Below are 17,694 nucleotides of genomic sequence, written 5' to 3' on the forward strand. Positions count from 1 at the left end.
TAAAAGAACTTGGCAGTCAGTGTTTCCTTCCTTACTGCACATACTGGTTGCCATTATATAAGAACCTTGTTTGCCCTTTGGACTCACTTGTTTTCTTATGACCTTTTTTATCTTTAACCAGGATAAACCAAAGAGTATGTATCCATACATATTAAATAAACTTTTTATTATTCTTAAATTTATCAGACAGTGAACCACTATCTCATTTCACAGTATATACAGTGCATTCACTTTCTCTTACTATGCAAATATGTGTGGAAATGTTACAATTAACAGTATTTGGATGATGTTTTAAAATGAATGATGCTTCAGAACTTGGCAAAACATCTTGGCAAGCAAGGATGACTGGTCACTTCAAAACAAGTCTATTTGTTACTTAAGATATAACAGGCTTTTAAATCACTGCATTTCCAAACCCATTGTTACTGTAGCAACTTGTTACACACAGGTACCACCACCCTTTGCTTGTTGTAAGGAACCTTTGCCAAAAGTTCTAGTTTGTAAGATGTTCAGGACATGAGAGGCAGAAGATTTTGATTGCACTTCACTATGCAATTTACTATTCCTTTCACAATGCTTAAGTTCAAGTGACAGACAGGTAAAGGGAAGAATCACAATGTTCACTAAACATAAGCAAACATATGAGACCTCGCAAGTCCCATGAATGTTGTCATATAGTAAACCTGATATAACATCTGGATGGACAAAGCACTATCCTGTGTGTGGTGTATGTTTTCTTTAATCTGACCTCCAAAATTTTTTCTACTCCATTCCATAAAATGTAAATCATCAAATATCTAAACTTAATAAAATGAGGTCAACATATCAGCAATGTCAACAGAGTAAAAAAAAAAAATTATTAAACACATTTCTATTCAATATTCTCATTGCTTAAGGAAATGAAATCTACTGCAATAAAAATCAACTCCCTGGCTATACGTATCTGAATCAATGATTTAACTCAAGAAAAACTGCTAATTATACCTTTAGACATTTGAAAGATATATTCTTCATTTCTCTAACTTCTGAAGAAATATTAAAACAGACCAATTAGAGCTGAAGTTGCTAGCAAGTAATTATAACTACCACTCTCTTAAAATACTTCAGGCTACTGCTACATCAAGTAACAAGCTCTCACTAGACTCAAAATGTCAATTGAGGGAGGGAAGTACATAATCATTCGGAACATGTATATTCATTCAGAATGTGTAAAACAGCTTTGTACAGAACAGTTTGTATAATAAGTGACATGCTCTCAAAATGCAGTTGTGCCACTTTCTTGACAAAAAATAAACCATTGTTCTTCCTACTATGACACCAGCAATAAGAATGGCAATAATGATATCTCTAATGATTCTCAGCTCAGAACAAGAGTAACAAACCTACTTCATATATTTCTATAACTCGGGTAGTCATTCAGCTACAATAAGTGAGAGGAAATTATACAGCAGTTTAACCTGACTACTTTACTTAAATTTCTCCCCTATTAGAAGTCTACCCTAAAGGCTTTGTTGTATAAAAAATGGTTTATTGGAGAAGCAGATTCCCCTTCCCACTGAAGTGGCATAAATGGTTTAATATATGGTGACACTTAACCACTACACAAGTTTTATAAAGAACAATTATTATTAGGGCTGGCCAAAAAGAATTGTCTGCAATTATAAAATTTCAACTTTGTGAGTTACCATCCTTAAAATTTTAATTGGATAAATACAAAATTACAACGCGATCTTGATTTCAGAATAAATATGAACTGCAGTAAAACTATAAGTTCTGATTAATAATAATAAAAAACCATTCTATTGCATTACCAAAAGATTACAGTACAATCTTATCAATAACAGAACTTATGTAATTTGTGTATAAACAACGCATTCTTGCTGTATCACAGTTCTGGCCAAAAAAAAAATGCATGTAGATTCCCCCAACCATGTTGGGTGAATGAATGGATGACAATAGCAGGGAAGACAAGAAGCAATTATAAGGGTGTGTCTACATAGTTTGACGGCATCAGACAGATACACTTGCTTTTGACGTCATAGGCAAGTCCTTAATGGTGTTTCCCATATACCACCACAGTCTGGCAGACAAAGCTTAGATGTTGTTGTCCCTTCACGCCCTTACCATCAGAAAAATTCTTCTAGTGACAGACAGAGACAATGCTCATTTCGCCTATCTTCTAGCCCCCCTCCATATGGGAAGTATGGCAACTGTCTGCTGGACACTATGAGGTAGTGTAGATGTACAATGAAGCTTTCAAACATCAAGATGCTCCATAAATTTTTAAAAAATTGTCAATTAAAAATACAATTTAAAGGAAACAGTCCCACTCTCAGAAAAATTTTTACCTAGGAAATTATGGAGGTCAACCCACCTGACCCATAAAATTATAAGGTTTTATAAACTTTGGTTGATAAACAAATGAAATACTGCAGAATACACATAGTTGTCCTCTTCAGTTACTACTAGTGTTGGGATAACATATCAATGGTGTCATTGCCCAATTTGCCTTGGGTTAACTTCCACCCCTTAAAACAGGTTCATAAGTGCTGCATGTCCTTTACTATATTTGAATGTGTGTCAGGCTGTTTCCTTATTTAAATGCTTGGTAAATTAGCAACTCAAAAAGTCCTTCCCTGTATTAGGGGTTATGGCATAGTCTGATCAGATGTGAATTCAATCCTGTCAAGTGGAATCCTTTGGTAAAATGCATCTCTAACCTTGCTTGAATGCTCCAATTTTTCAATCTTGTTTTGCGATGACATAATAATTGCCGATTCTTATAAAATCTTTTGTGTCTTAATCTAATAATGTGATTTTTTAACTTGGCTTTTTAGGCTTTTTAAGCTTCACATCTGCTATATCCATCCCTCCTTGGAGTATTACACTCATATCTAAGTACTGATTCTTTTCCTTTCCTTCTTGACCAGTTCCAATCTAATTGTAATTCAGTTTGCACCTCTCCAGTTACTCTTCCTCTTTACTACAAGTATGGCTTGTTTTTTATTTAACTCTTTGGTCCCTTGTAAGGGGTACTACTTACAGTATGCCTTCAACAACACTCTGCAGATGGTAATAAAGGCCCTTTGCAGCATCTGTTGCTGCACTGGTTTTCATTACTTTCCACCTATCCCCTTTGACCTCTTTCTGCTTAGCTGTCCAACTACATGAGCTTCACCAAGCTCCAATTTTCAAATTTTAATTAAGAGCAAATCCTTCAGGCATGCCCTATGAGTCTCAAAATGTGACTTAGTGGTCTTGTTCTATTACTTTACAGTCATCAAACAAATTTCAGTTTGATTGCCTTTAGAACTGTGGCAGTCCCTGTAATGTGCTAAGCAACCCTGACAAAGATGACCCAGTTTGAAAGGCAGACTTATTACTGCCTTTGGGGTTCATGTCCCAAAACTGGCCCCCCCTGTTCCTTTTATTGTCTAAGTCTGGGCCTGAGAGAGTACACAAAACATACATAAAATGACCCACTTTCTACTTCAATTTTGATCAACTCCCACCATGTTTTCAACATCTGTCCAGGAAAATACTGCATCAGCAGTCACTCATTGAAATAAAAAAATCTGTGACGACTCCTATACCTCTTAAGATGTGGAAGCTTTAATTCTCAATATCAGCAAAAGAAAGCTACATCTATAGTCCCAAAGAAAAACTCTTCCTGGGAACAGACAAGTCTTAGTTGTCCAGTCCAAGCTCAATACAACTATCCTTGTACACTTCAGATGTGAAGGGTGAGACATTTAGCAAACCTGGACATGACATGACTTTAACAGAGTAACTTCACAAAGTTGATGGCAAAAAGCTTAATTAAAGAAAACTCAGTGAGATGAAAATATCCTAGGGTACCTCTCATTACTCATGAAACCCAAATGCACATCCAAGACAGGAAAACTTCATAGCTTTAAACTTAGCAAAATGTGTTCCAAGCAGCACCAGTCACTGGTTACTATACAAAATATGTCATACATAAATATGATCTCCAAATATGATACAGCAAAAAGCTTATGACAAGGTAATAAATTATTAAATTGTACAGCAATAAAAAATTTTGATATCTTAAATGTTTCAATACAATTTGTTGTGGGTGCATACACAGAAGTTAACACACCCCACAATATGTATAAGAAGAATAACTGAATAATGACAATTGCTGGTTAATAATTGATTATTAGACAAGAAAAGTGTTTGCAGTAAAACAGACATACAATAAAAAGTTCATGAACACCAAGAGAGCTAACAATCTTGACAAATTAAAGGCACTAAACATGAGAGCTTGTTCCTGGAACAGCAGCAAGAAATCAGTCTGACTTGGTAGCATATAGTATCATTAACAATTGACTCCAAATATATAGTAACCTGATTGAATCTTTACTCACATGTTCAGCATATGTAAGACATTGACCAACTGTTCTGCATAAACATGCTACTGCACGCTTAGAATATGATGAAATCAAAATGCCCTTTACACCATCAGAAGAGGACTGTCCAGTCCTTTACACCTATCATAAGAGGACTGTCCAAATGGCCATATATTTAATCCCAAAAGTCTTGATGATATAAAAACTTGGTAGAAGGATATTAAAAAAAGGTGAAGCTTCTCATACAATACAAATATATTACATTCATATTTCAAAAATCAAACTAATATTCATTCTGCAAAATTAATAAGCCAAAATAAATCTGTGATTATGACAGGCTTCATTTAATACCATCCCTTTCAATATTTCAAAGAATACATGAAATATATCCCTCATGGTTTTGAGAGTTCCTTATAATTACAACTAATTTAAAAACAAATATAAAAAATAAACAAATAACTTTGACACATTATCACATCCACAAAATTGGCTAAAAGTCGCTCTATGCTCCTTCTCAGTACAAGACATTTTGTATGCTGTTCTCAACTACACAAATTGCAAGTGCCACTTTCATGCAAGAAGTGGTTTTCTGAAAATGATTTGCCCAAAGTAAAGTAGATGCAGAACTGGTGTGCAAATAATCTGGAGGAATAAAAATGCCACTTCTCACAATCCTTTCAAATGCAGACTGTGAAAATCTGAAGAATATAGTTAAACTTCATGCTCCTCAAAGTAACAAAAACAAAGTAGGGTTAGAAGCAAAATCTACACGTGTAAATAATGCAAACGTGTAAAAAATTGCACAAAATGGACTAAGAGGTTGTACTTCCTTTAGCAACTGACATAATAACAATCCTACAACAACACAATGCATGTGAAAAAGAATATCACAGTCTTCAGTAATCTGTGATTTCTTATGCTAAAGCACACAGATTATCTTTAAGGAAAACTCAACTGTATAAATTTGAAATAATAAATGAAGTTTCCTTAAGCCTAGTCTTTTATAAATGAACCTTTGGGTTGGGTTATTTACTAAATATAGTACACATAACAACCAGAATAAAAGTCATTAGGCAATACTTCTTTTAAATAATTTTTTATTAAAACTGTTGGAGCGAAGAATTTTAGTATCATTACCTCAAGTCAATGTAATTATTGAAATGAGTATCTATGTCAGTATTAAGTAAAATGACCAGATATTTATGCAAGAAGTAATTCTCAAGAAGGGAAAAGTTAGAGAACTGGGATTTCGTATGTGGTTTTTCTTCAATGTGTAGTATATAAAAAATACGTCACTCTAGGAATATATGTGCAATCTTGGAGATTTATTTCTTTGTTTACAAAGAAAACTGGAAGTCATAACAGATCATTTTAACGAAAGTCTATTAGCACATTTTTGTAATATTTAGTCTGTTAATACTAAACTTTTTCTTTGGCTGTGCTCTTTATTCATAAACCTTTAATCTTATCGATAAACAAAAATACAGTAAAAGTTCAGATGATTCTTTTGCATGTAAATATTTCAAAATCTGATGATATAACATAAATCTAAGCTTATACTCAAAAGCAAGATCCTTTGAATGCAACAAAACAGATTTCAAGTCGTTTGGAACAAATAATGAAATGGTAAGCTACAAACGTGAAAATAAAAACTCATATGAAACTGAATAACTGAGAACTATGTCAAGTTAGTTTCAGAAAAAATGAATGATCCTTCTAATAAATGAACTACTGTAAGAAAAATTGAGCTTATATTTATCTTTGCAAATGACAAAGTCACTATCAATATACAATACTGATATAAACATTTTGAAAAATGGTCAGAATCTAGAAAGCAAAGCAATGCATAATCTCACCAACTTTAGTCAGCTCAACCCATGTCATGAAGAAAAATTTTACTTTTCTTCCAATTTACAAAAGAAAATTACCAAGATAAAATACTATACTGTATGCAGGTACTCAGAATAGAAAAATGGGCCTGAAGAGACAGAATCTGAGAATTAGCACTAATTTTACATATAATAAAATCAATTCCAGGTTATAAAAAGGCTGTTGCTTCAGATGATAAAAATAAACTTTCATATGACTAACAACACAATATGCTTACTATTTTCTACATTACTTGACAAGAACCTTATGACTCTTGGTTTCAGCCTTATAGGCAATAATTTAACTACAGTAGTACACCTTCAGAAGCAACATTCCTCAAATAAACTGTCTATTGTAATGTCAAACAAACCTAACAAACAATAAGTTTAAGGTACTACAAATTAGTGACATTCACGAATCCTGTACCAAATGCCTCTTACTAAACAAAAAACACCACTGGAGAAAAACAATCATTTTAGTCAACTGAATACTTACTTTCACTACAGAGATAAGTGATCTTGAAATCTTGCAACAGATGAGGTTGCAAAATTATTTTGACGAGCTTTACAATCTAATTATACTCTGATAGTCTAATGTATCAAGATTTAAATAAGTCAAATGATTTCTTGTGCTGATGATCAGTTGCTTTAAAAAATCTCAATTCTGAAGGACTGTCTTAAGTTTAAGTTAGTGACTTTCAGAACTAATGAATACCATACCCTGCATATACAGGTACAAGTACATTCCATTCATGCAGTGACCCTTGTCTTCCACATAATTGCAGTTTACAACTATTTTCTCTTTCTTACTCTCTATATGTGTTATTTCACTAATGTCAGCATCATCAGCACTGTACAGTACATTTCCCATCCAAACACTTGAAATCATCAGTCCTTGTGGCATATAAAGAGACAATAGACTTTTGAGACTGCAATAGACATTTTAAATGTAGTCTTAGATTTGCATGAGCAAGTGCTTTACAATGTTTAAGTACAACCATCTGCTCTCTGAATAAAGATTAAAGCATTCACAAAATATCCCAAAAAACATTATGAGCATGATAGCTCGAAAACGTAATGAGCGTGACAGCTCACTCCATCAGAGAAACACTGCATTAAGGATAGAAAATGGGAAATTTTGCATGTGAAGAAGAATAATCAGCCAAATCTTCATATACTGATTATTCCCATCAGTATCAAGGAGCTTAAGACCATCCTTGCATCAAATCCAAGATAATAAAACTTCCTGCTAATGCCTCCTAGATCTGAAGCTGTTCTGAGCTAAAGACCATAAACTGTACTATGTAAAAGAAATAATAGATTATTTTGGTTCTACTGAGATAAATATTGAATCATATTCATACCATGAGAAGTATGGAACTCCCTATGATATTTACAACCCATACTCCTATGTTAAACATCTCAAGTATCAAATAGGAATACATATGGTATTTTGGTAACTGAAAAATATTGAAAGTGAGACCATTTGTACCTATATTTTTAAAAATAAAATCCAATGCCATCAGACCTTGCATGCCTAGAACATTTCTCCTACTAAAGGAATTAAATGCTTTACTAAAGTTCTGAATTTTCTCACACCCCACTCTCCTTTTCGGATTTAAATCCTTTCTTGATTTCTATATAATGGTATCAAATCAGCTGACAGTTACTTTATACCACTGTAATCAAAAGAGCATCATAAATTAGCCTTTGTAGGAACCTTTGGCTATCATTTCTACTGTTTTGGTGCAAACTTTCACCGAGGTACTTCTTTAAATTATAAGATCAGCACAACTTACGCATGATTACTTCTTGGGATTTGTAATATTGAGTTACTTCTGTGTATCACTATTAGCATGGAAAATATTGACACTTGTAACATCACAAAATATTCAAAATATTGATATATATAATATATATATAACATATATATATATATATATATATATATATATATATATATATATATATATATATATATATATATATATATATATATATATATATATATATATATCAGGAATACTACTAATGAGTAGCACACTGAATGCCATGTTGTCCGTCTGAACCATCACTGTCATTGCTTTCATCACTGGACGACCCTCCAACAGTCCCATCATTTCCATCAGCTCCGTTTGACAAGTCAAATGGGGCTACTGTTCCCTGCAAGAAACAGATCCATACACTGTAAACTATATTAGAAATATAACTTTTTCTTTAATACAACCACTGAATGATAAATTTCCCTAACTCTGGAGTAACCTGCCATTAATCAAGTGGAATAGAACTTGTAAAATTTGCATAAGTCTTGGCCCATTCTTGTTAATACTGTCAAATCCCCATCATCCAAATTGACAATATATCCAGATTTTGGATTCCTTAACAGAGAGAGAGGATTAACACTAAAGTTACATCTGCATTCAAATTTTCTTATTACCATGTATGCATCAACCTATTTTAGCTTATGGTAGGTAAGCATAAGAAAGGAATTAGGCGAAAGAATCAATTTTAATCCATACGTTACCATAAATTAAAAATTTTTTTTAAATAAAATAATAAAATATTATACAAAAATAGCCCCTTGGCAAAACATGAAACAGGAACTGAGTGTACTTAGTGATTCCCATTTATCCAGTTTCTAACTAATATATAAAAATAAGTGACAAATTCTGTCCAAAATAATGTCATAAAATCTGCCATGTGAATACCTAAGGATTATCCTTTATGCTCAACACTAGATCTGATTTCTGCTATCAGCATGTCAGCAGTCCACATGTTCCCACAAGCACATGTGAAAGTGACTGTACAGATACAAACTGATCTAGAGAGAGAGAGAGAGAGAGAGAGAGAGAGAGAGAGAGAGAGAGAGAGAGAGAGAGTGTGTGTGTGTGTGTGTGTGTGTGTGTGTGTGTGTGTGTGTGTGTGTGTGTGTGTGTTTAACTTAGTACTGCAGCCTTTATATTCAAAATGCTAAAGAAGACTTGCTAAAATAACAGGTTTTGACGTAAGAAAAACCTATTTTTGGTAGTCACTGTTGAGTCCTCAAGAGTTACTCTTCCATGATCTACCAAAGCTCCATGGTGACCAAACTAATACAAAAGAATTCTCTTTTTGCTGGTCTTGTGGCCGGGTATTGTGTCGTGGTGATAAACATTATAACACATGATGGAGTATGTAATGAACTCAAAGACAAGGGGGCACTTTCCCAGATCTTAAAGCGAGGCTGTATACCTAGGTTCTTCCATCGCCAAAACCTGCAAGAGGAAGAAGTGATTAATGCACATGTGCAGTCTGCCATACTGTCAACAACAGACCTGCACGGAGACCAAGAAGCATTACTTTCTGTTGGTCAATGCAGGATGATCCCTTGCCCAAATCCCATGCCTTTTTGCCAGGAAAGTGGGAGGGTTATGACGACTCAACAGCTACTACCAAACATAGGTTTTTCCCACATCAAAACTTGTTTTTGATAGTGTAGTCACTTGTTTCATCCTCAAGGAGCTTTGCAAAGAAACTGACAGGTGACAAAAAGGCTTAAGCTCTCAAATTTTAATCCAAACAACCCAAAGAAAAAACATCTGCTCCGAGGTCAAGCCACAAGTTTCAAACCCCATTCTTTATTCCACATACACCTCAGGGTTTGGTAACCAAGAACAAAAAACTAAACACGAACTTATGTTTTAGGATGAAGTTCTACAGTGACTTACCTAACCATGCTGGGTTTGGTTGCTGTCTTGTCACACCGTCTCCAACAATAGCATACCCACCCATCAAAGGTTTTCCGCTGTAGCACCTATGGGGTTAGGACTAACCATACCACCTACTAATACACAGCGTAATCGAATTTGTTCTAGCTCGTGGCAATAATGTTTTAAGAATACTATCTCTGATGACCATCCTGTAGATTTGGAGACTTCTTCTAAAGAGACATTTCTGAAGAAGGCCAATAACATATTACTTTCCTAATATCATGTGACCTAGGAAAGGAGTTTGGATCTACCTTTTTAATGAGGGGACACTAAAATTATTCTCAGCCCTTGTACAAAGAGTGGTTTATTTGTGCTAGGGTGCAGGAAAATCGGACCTTCTTGGATGTTTGCCGTGACATCTAGGTAAACCTTAAGTGTTTGAACTGGGCATAATGTTTTTTCTGCTAAATTGAGTTTTCTTATCAGAATAAGAGATTTCCTTCTTAAAGGATTCTCATTCTTGGCCAGGAATGATGGGCCAGGGGACAATAATAATTGATGGTCAGCTATTTGCGTGATTTATTGTCCCCGTTTACGAGAGCCCAGTTCACTAATTATGAGCTCCTGATGCTAACAAGATCACCTTTTGCAGCATGTGAGTTGTGGTTGTATTGGGTCTGCTGAATTGAGGGGTTAATAGAAGTCTAAGCACCTTGTTCAGGGACCAAGTAATTGGAAGCCTTTCGGTAGCAGGTCTTTGTAGTGCAAAAGACCGCAGATGGGAAGTGACAATTTCTATACTAGAATCAATACCTAATCCATAAAGTAAGGGATCTGTTAATGCTGCCTTGTATGCCATGATTGTTGTAACCACAAGGCGTTTGTCTTCAAAAAGATATATAAGAAAATTTTAAACTATTTCCATAGAAATCTTAACTGGGCTCTCAGTATGGACATAATCTAAACATATCTTCTATACAGACTAGTATTGTCAGTTAGATGATGTCCGTAGTTTTTGCACTAGGTACCTAGCAATGTTGGGTGAGTAATTTTTATGAAGGTCTCGGCTCAGAAAGGAGGATGCGTAGATGACTTTCCCTCCTACTGTCTAGGATAGAACAGTGGACGGTAGTGTGGGATAGAACAGCGGACAGTAGTGGAATTGATCTCTTCACCCGTTGTCCAGCGGACGGTAGTGGAATTGATCTCTTCACCCGTTGTTGGAATAAAAGGAACCAATGCCTGTTTGGCCAATTTGGGGCTATTAAGTAAGCTGTTCCTTTGAAGGTTAGAAGCTTGCTCAAAACCTTTGAAATCTGGGACAATAGAGGAAAAAGGTATTGTCATCAATTTATTCCAGTCTTGTAGGAAGGCATATCTTGCTTGACTGTCCAAGTTCAGAGACACATACACTGGGAGTTTGTGATTCTCGTATGTGGCGAACAAGTCCACTTCCAGTTGTGGAAGAATGTTGGCTACTGTTTGAAAAGAGTGGTTGTCCAACATCCGCTCTGTTGAGGCTGTGGTTTTCCTTGATTAGAGAGTCTGCTATTACATTGAGAGACTCTGTGAGGTGAATTGCAGACAAGTGCCACCTCCCTGCTTGCCCTAACCCAAGGATGGCTAGCATTATCATACTGAGAGGAGGTGAACATGATCCCGAACTCTTGATGCAAGACATTGCTGTCATGTTGTCTAGAACCAACAAAATGTGTCTCTCTTCTGGAAGTCTTGAGTTTTTTGACAGACAAAAAGACAGCCATTAGCTCCAGGAAACTGATGTGACAATTCCTCACAGTAGCTGACCACCTCTCTGCCACCTCACGATCCTCCCAATGTCCTCCCCAACCTGTCAACGAGGCATCTATATGTATTGTCACTTGTACAGATGGAGGAGTCATGGTGACCTGTTTTGCCTGAGATTCCTTCCAATCCAAGGCCAAAGTATCTCCCCAACTTGTTATTCTTTTGATGAGGCTGGTTCCACATCTTTTTTCTTGCATGTGACAGCCAGAATTTGTTCGCATTTTTTAATTGCAATCTGAGTACTGGATCTATTACTGATGCAAACTGCAGCAGGCTATCATACGTTCTAATTGCTGTCTGGAAACTCTGGGCTGTGCAAGGAATGTTTTGAGTTCTTTCCTTGTTCTGTTTTGAGTATTGGGGAGAGACAACAGGTTATAAAGATTATCCCAACACAGTCCCAGCCACTGAAAGCATCTGCTGGGCATGAAGCAGGATTTTTTCCAATTTATTATCAAACCTTTTGACTGGAGTCTGTTGACCACTGCTCATAGGTTCTTTAAACACTTCTTGTGGGCCCCCGGATTAACCAATCATCTAGGTAGGCTATTAGTTGTATTCCTTCTTGGATGAGTTCTCGAACAACTACCGTTGCTAATTTTGTAAAAATTCTTGGAGCAATATTTAGCCCAAAGGGAATGACTTTGAATCTGTACGTATCTTTCCCTATCCAAAACCCTAGGAATGGGCAGAGGGGAACAGTGATAGGGATGTGCCAGTATGCATCTTTCAGATCTATAGAGGCTGTTCAAGTCCTTTTTGGAATGATTGACTGTACTTGGGCAACGGTAGTCATCCGAAACTTTTGGCAAACAATGTGCTTGTTCAATGTTGATAGGTCAAGGATCATTCTTCATTAGGAGGAATCCTTTTTGGGGACACTGAAGAGACAATGCTTGGTGGCAAATATACGCATGTTTTTCTATGGCTCCCTTTAACAGGGCCTTCTGCATGTAATCTTCCAGAGAGGCGTCTGGTTTCTGGAAGAACCCCTTTAAAGGAGGGGGGGGATGATACCATTTCCACCCGAGCCTGTTGAAAATAATGCTGTGTCCCCAAGGGAAAGACTTCCATTGCCTGTAGTATCATCAAAGCCGACCCCGACCATACAATTCCTATTGGTATCTGCCTCTTCCTCTGCCTTTGCCCTTGATAGGTATTCCAGGTGTTGCTTTTCCTTTTCCCCTATAAGGTCTTTGGACCTTGTGAAAAGGGTTTCCTTGCTGTTGCTGTTGTTGTCCCTTTGTAAGGAGTTGTCCCTTCTGACCACTACCTGTTTTTGAGGAAAATTTTGGGGATGACTGAAAGCTTATATGATTTTTGATCATAGCAAGCCTTTTCCTGGTTGGGTAAAGGGTTTTTTGTTTCCTGAACTACCCTTTCCCCAGAAGAGCGTACACTACAATTCTGTTGGCGGTCTTGCTCATTAAGTTAAGCCACAACAGACTCCTCAAACAGGTCCTTACAGGAGGGTTAGAGTGTAACAATGAAGTCACTGGGGAGTAACATGTTGGAGCCCTACAATGTTTCCATTCGCGCTTTTATGCGCCACTCCAGAAAGTCATAGAGTGCTTCTCATAGGGCTCTCATAAGACTTTTGGCCACAACAGCAAAAATTGTTCTGGAATCTTCTGGAAGCCTTTGGGTGGCAACTTCCAGCAAGGTGGCAGAGGTTATAATACTGAGGAGGTGGATCCTAGCATGAAATTCTACTGAGACTGTCCCCACTGAGATTCTTCTCAAAGGGGTCCCAAACTACTGAGTAGCTAAATCTAAAGGGAGCATTTTCCTTTCAAAAGGGAGTCGAAGCATTGCCCATTCCTTGGTGGAATTTTTTGAAACTGGGATGACCGTGGCAAACGGCTTTAATTCTGCCATTGTCTTTCGTTTTCTAGTCACTACAAAATTCTGAGAATCTGCCTTCACATGCTTAATTATTTTGAAAGTGAAGGGACAGAAGGCTGGGGCTACATGGTGAGCCAATTGGATTTTATTCAAAATGGAATTAGAGATCCATTTTCCATTGACCTGGTAAAGGGTGTCTTCTATAGCTTTTAATGCTATAGACACAAGTAAGAGAACTGTTTCTTTTAGTGGTTTCTCCATGTTTGGTGAAGGTGGTACCAGGTGCTATTCTGTAATAGGGACTGCTGCCCTGTCTCTTAACTCTAAATGTACAACTTCAATCATAGTTTTTCTCTCATTAATTAGATGCTTACCATCAGGAGAGAAAATGCACATTGAGGCGTCTCACCAAGGATTATCAGTATCATCAGGGGTGAGTATTGGAGCCCCTATCATGTTTTGATCTGAAGTTTTGTAGTCCGAACTGACCCTTTTGTTGTTTCCCGTCGGAATTCTAATATTAGATTAGACCTTGTTTGGGAAAAATTTGTATCCACTCTCATTTTTTGGTTACAGAATGCTGTACTTTTATACTTCGGGGTGTACATGACTGACTTAATTTCCTTAATCTCCTTTTTATACTTCGGGGTGTACATGACTGACTTAATTTCCTTAATCTCCTTTTCAGAATCATGCAATATGTCCCTTATATACTGCCATTCTGTGGCAAGGACATCTTTGATGTTACTCATAATTTTCTTACGCAATTGATCAAGTGCCGCAAACTGGTATCCCTTTTGGGGGAGCTTTCGCAATCTGACTGAGCTTTAACAAGTGCCTGTTAACCAAGGGGCAGAAGACCTGGGTGAGCTACTATACCCCTCTGAAAATGTAGTAATTTCAGTTGGGGTTAGGTGGATCCCAGTATCCCTTTTGGGGGAAAGATCCTCTTCAGCCTCTGATAACTGCATGGGGGATAGAATTCCTTTTGGAAGGTTTCACCCATGGTTGGCTCAAATTTGTGTCCCTGATCCTTTTGGGTTCAGCAGGGCCATTTCAGTGGCAATGTCCACTTCATGTTCATTAGTAAGAATGCCAACCCCATGTATAGATTTTCTCTACTTCCTCCTTGGGGTTAACCTGAGAGGTACTGTACTGGGGACTGATGTTACTGGGTTTTAGCCCAAACATGGATCTTGTTCTGATCAAGGGTTAAATATCTGCTGCTGGAGTTCTGCTGGAAAGATGTAATCTACCCCTTCCTCACTCCTACTGAACCCTAGGACCCATCAGGACAACTTAAGCTGTTTCATCCTTAAAACTTGCTGCCATGAGAATATATTACCACAGATTTTGCACATATCTGGAAAACCAACCAAATTTTCCTTGATTTTACAAGGACTATGCTTATGGCAGGTGGTATAGGCAGTACCCACTGGCAAAAAACGAACCGAGCAATTTGCTGCGGAACACTTGAGCTGAGGGTCATGCATAATGGCAGCCCTGTAGTGATATAAAACAAGTTATTAGAAACTAGTTAGTACTAATTGTCTGTAGTCCCTTATATAGATAGTATATTCAATATACAGGCTAATTTGAATACAAATGTATAGCTGCAATGTATATTATTAAATAGCTATGTTAACTTAAACCCTCTAAGATTTAGGTTAGTTGATATAGCTGTATTACTTATTACTTATTCACTGTTAGTCCTTTTGCAAGGGCTATGTGAAATTTAATTTGAATGTCATGTCATTCAGTATGTGAAATTTAATTTGAATGTCATGTCATTCAGACTAACTGCTGTAAACTAATTTGTTTAACTAATCCAAGCTACTGTTTTATATGGCTTAGGTTAATGCTTCTAGTACAATCTATGTTAGGCTAAGAATAAAGGGTTTCTTAGGGAATTCTCACTTAACCTATTCTAAGACACTGCCTATTCTAGGCTTATTTAAAATGCTTAAGGATATAAACTATAGAGGAAAGAACTCTCTTATAATCTACTTTGCTGTTTTTATCTGGCTAAGACTACCCTTTTATCTGATATTCGGCCACTGCGTTATTTAGTTTGAACTATTGTTTTAGGTTAATAGTAGGATACTGTATTCCCTTAAAAAAGGGGTTCCTACTTAATCTGGTTAGGTTACTGCCTAGTCTAGGTTTATAACACCTTCAAGGATATATGCTACTTAACCCTTACACGCCTAATGGACGTACCATACGTCGACGAAAATTGTCTGTTGGATGTCAAGTGGACGTACCATATGTCGACTAAAAATGCTTTTTTTAAATATTCGCGGAAAAATAATTATAGGCCTAGTTTGCGGAAGGTTTCAAATCACGCACCTTGAGGGATGCTGGGAGTTCACGGATCAAGCTGTTGTTTTGTTTATAAGCATCACCCAGACGCGCATGCGCGAATTCCCTCCTTCTCGTACCAGACAGCATCAGCGTCCGACCGCGGTCGCGAGCGATTTTTTTGACGAGATCTGTGTTTTTGCAGAACTTTGGCGAGTGTTTGCGTATTTGTGCTGGCAACAGGACGTTTGCAGAGATGTCTCAAAGCCGTCAGGACCGTGAAAAGGCGCATACCTGCCTGTCGGTAGTGAGCGTGTGAGACGCAGTTTTAGACTGGGATACTGGAGAAGGGCCCAGCAGCCAAAGTGACCCAGCTTCTCAGCGCCGTGTTGTTTGCCCACGTGTGACCGAAGGCGACCAAGGACCACATCCCGTGCCTTTTACGACCCCTAGGAAGCATCAGGGTGTCCTGAGGGGCATCCGTAAATTTTTTTAAAAAACTTTTTTCTTCGCTGAAAATCCTGGCATTTCTTGAGTCACCTTGTCGTAATTTTTTCGCCGTTTTATATTATTCGTTACATAAAGTGTTATACATCAAAATGTGCGCAATTTCATGTAGAATACAACAAAAAATAAATCATTCTTTTAGCTTTTAACAGTTTTGAAATATTTTCATTTAAATCACGATAACTGACAAAATTTTAACATTCGGTCAATTTTGACTCGACCGAAATGCTCGAAAAACGCAATCGTAAGCCAAAATTCTTACATTCTAGTAACAATCAATCATTTACCTTTATTCTGCAACAAACAAAGTCTCCAGCACAATATTTCAATTTATGGTGAATTTTTGAAAAAAACTTTTTCCTTCGCTCTGCAAAAAATCCTAGCATTTCTTGAGTCACATTGTCGTAATTTTTTCGCCATTTTATATTATTCGTTACATAAAGTGTTATACATCAAAATGTGCGCAATTTCATGTAGAATACAACAAAAAATAAATCATGCTTTTAGCTTTTACCATTTTTGAAGTATTTTCATATAAATAACGATAAATAAAAAAAAATCAACCTGCGGTCAACTTTAACTTGATCGAAATGCTCGAAAAACGCAATCGTACGCCAAAATTCTTACATTCTAGTAACAATCAATCCTTTACCTTCATTTTGCAACAAACGGAAAGTCTCTGGCACAATATTTCAATTTATGGTGAATTTTAAAAAAAAAATCCTAGCATTTCTTGAGTCACCTTGTCGTAATTTTTTTGCCGTTTTATATTATTCGTTACATAAAGTATTATACATCAAAATGTGTGCAATTTCATGTAGAATACAACAAAAAATAAATCATGCTTTTAGCTTTTACCATTTTTGAAATATTTTCATATAAATAATGATAAATAGAAAAAAATCAACCTTCGGTCAACTTTAACTCGATCGAAATGGTAAAAAAATGCAATTGTAAGCTAAAAAACTTACAGTCTAGTAATATTCAATCAATTTCCTTCATTTTGAAACAATTGGAAAGTCTCTAGCACAATATTTCGATTTATGGTGAATTTTTGAAAAACACTTTTTTACGTCTGCGCGTTACGAATTCATGCATCATTTTGTGATAATATTTTCTCTGTGTTGCTTTAATCGTTTTACAATCTGTTATATACCAAAATCATCGCAATTTAGTGTACAATACAACTAAAAAAATTAACTCATTAGCTTTAACCGTTTTTCTTACAGCGCGATTTGTATACAATTATATACAAGTTTTTTTTTTGCTGTCATATATTCCAATATTTATATATGATAATGATATTTT

General features: G+C 36.3%; 2 protein-coding genes across 15 annotated transcripts in view; one reads left to right on the plus strand and one right to left on the minus strand.

Moving 5' to 3' along the window:
- Positions 1-17,694, plus strand: part of LOC136840251 (cilia- and flagella-associated protein 298) — a 297,225-nt gene that overhangs the window by 215,152 nt on the left and 64,379 nt on the right. The window lies entirely within an intron of this gene.
- The window catches only part of LOC136840249 (DDB1- and CUL4-associated factor 8-like), a 444,913-nt gene that overhangs the window by 51,043 nt on the left and 376,176 nt on the right, over positions 1-17,694 (minus strand). For 6 of the 10 annotated variants that reach the window (XM_067106869.1, XM_067106870.1, XM_067106867.1 and 3 more), the window contains one exon: positions 140-8,401. The exons of 1 other annotated variant lie outside the window; for it this stretch is intronic. In XM_067106869.1, the coding sequence (XP_066962970.1) occupies positions 8,267-8,401 (135 nt within the window). In that variant the 3' untranslated portion in view covers positions 140-8,266. Of the gene's footprint in view, positions 1-139; positions 8,402-17,694 lie in introns of those variants that run through there. 3 more of the 10 variants (XR_010853567.1, XM_067106873.1, XM_067106871.1) reach the window with 1 other exon arrangement.

This window comes from Macrobrachium rosenbergii, chromosome 7, assembly GCF_040412425.1.
Source record: "Macrobrachium rosenbergii isolate ZJJX-2024 chromosome 7, ASM4041242v1, whole genome shotgun sequence".
NCBI classification, from domain to species: Eukaryota; Metazoa; Arthropoda; class Malacostraca; order Decapoda; family Palaemonidae; genus Macrobrachium; species Macrobrachium rosenbergii.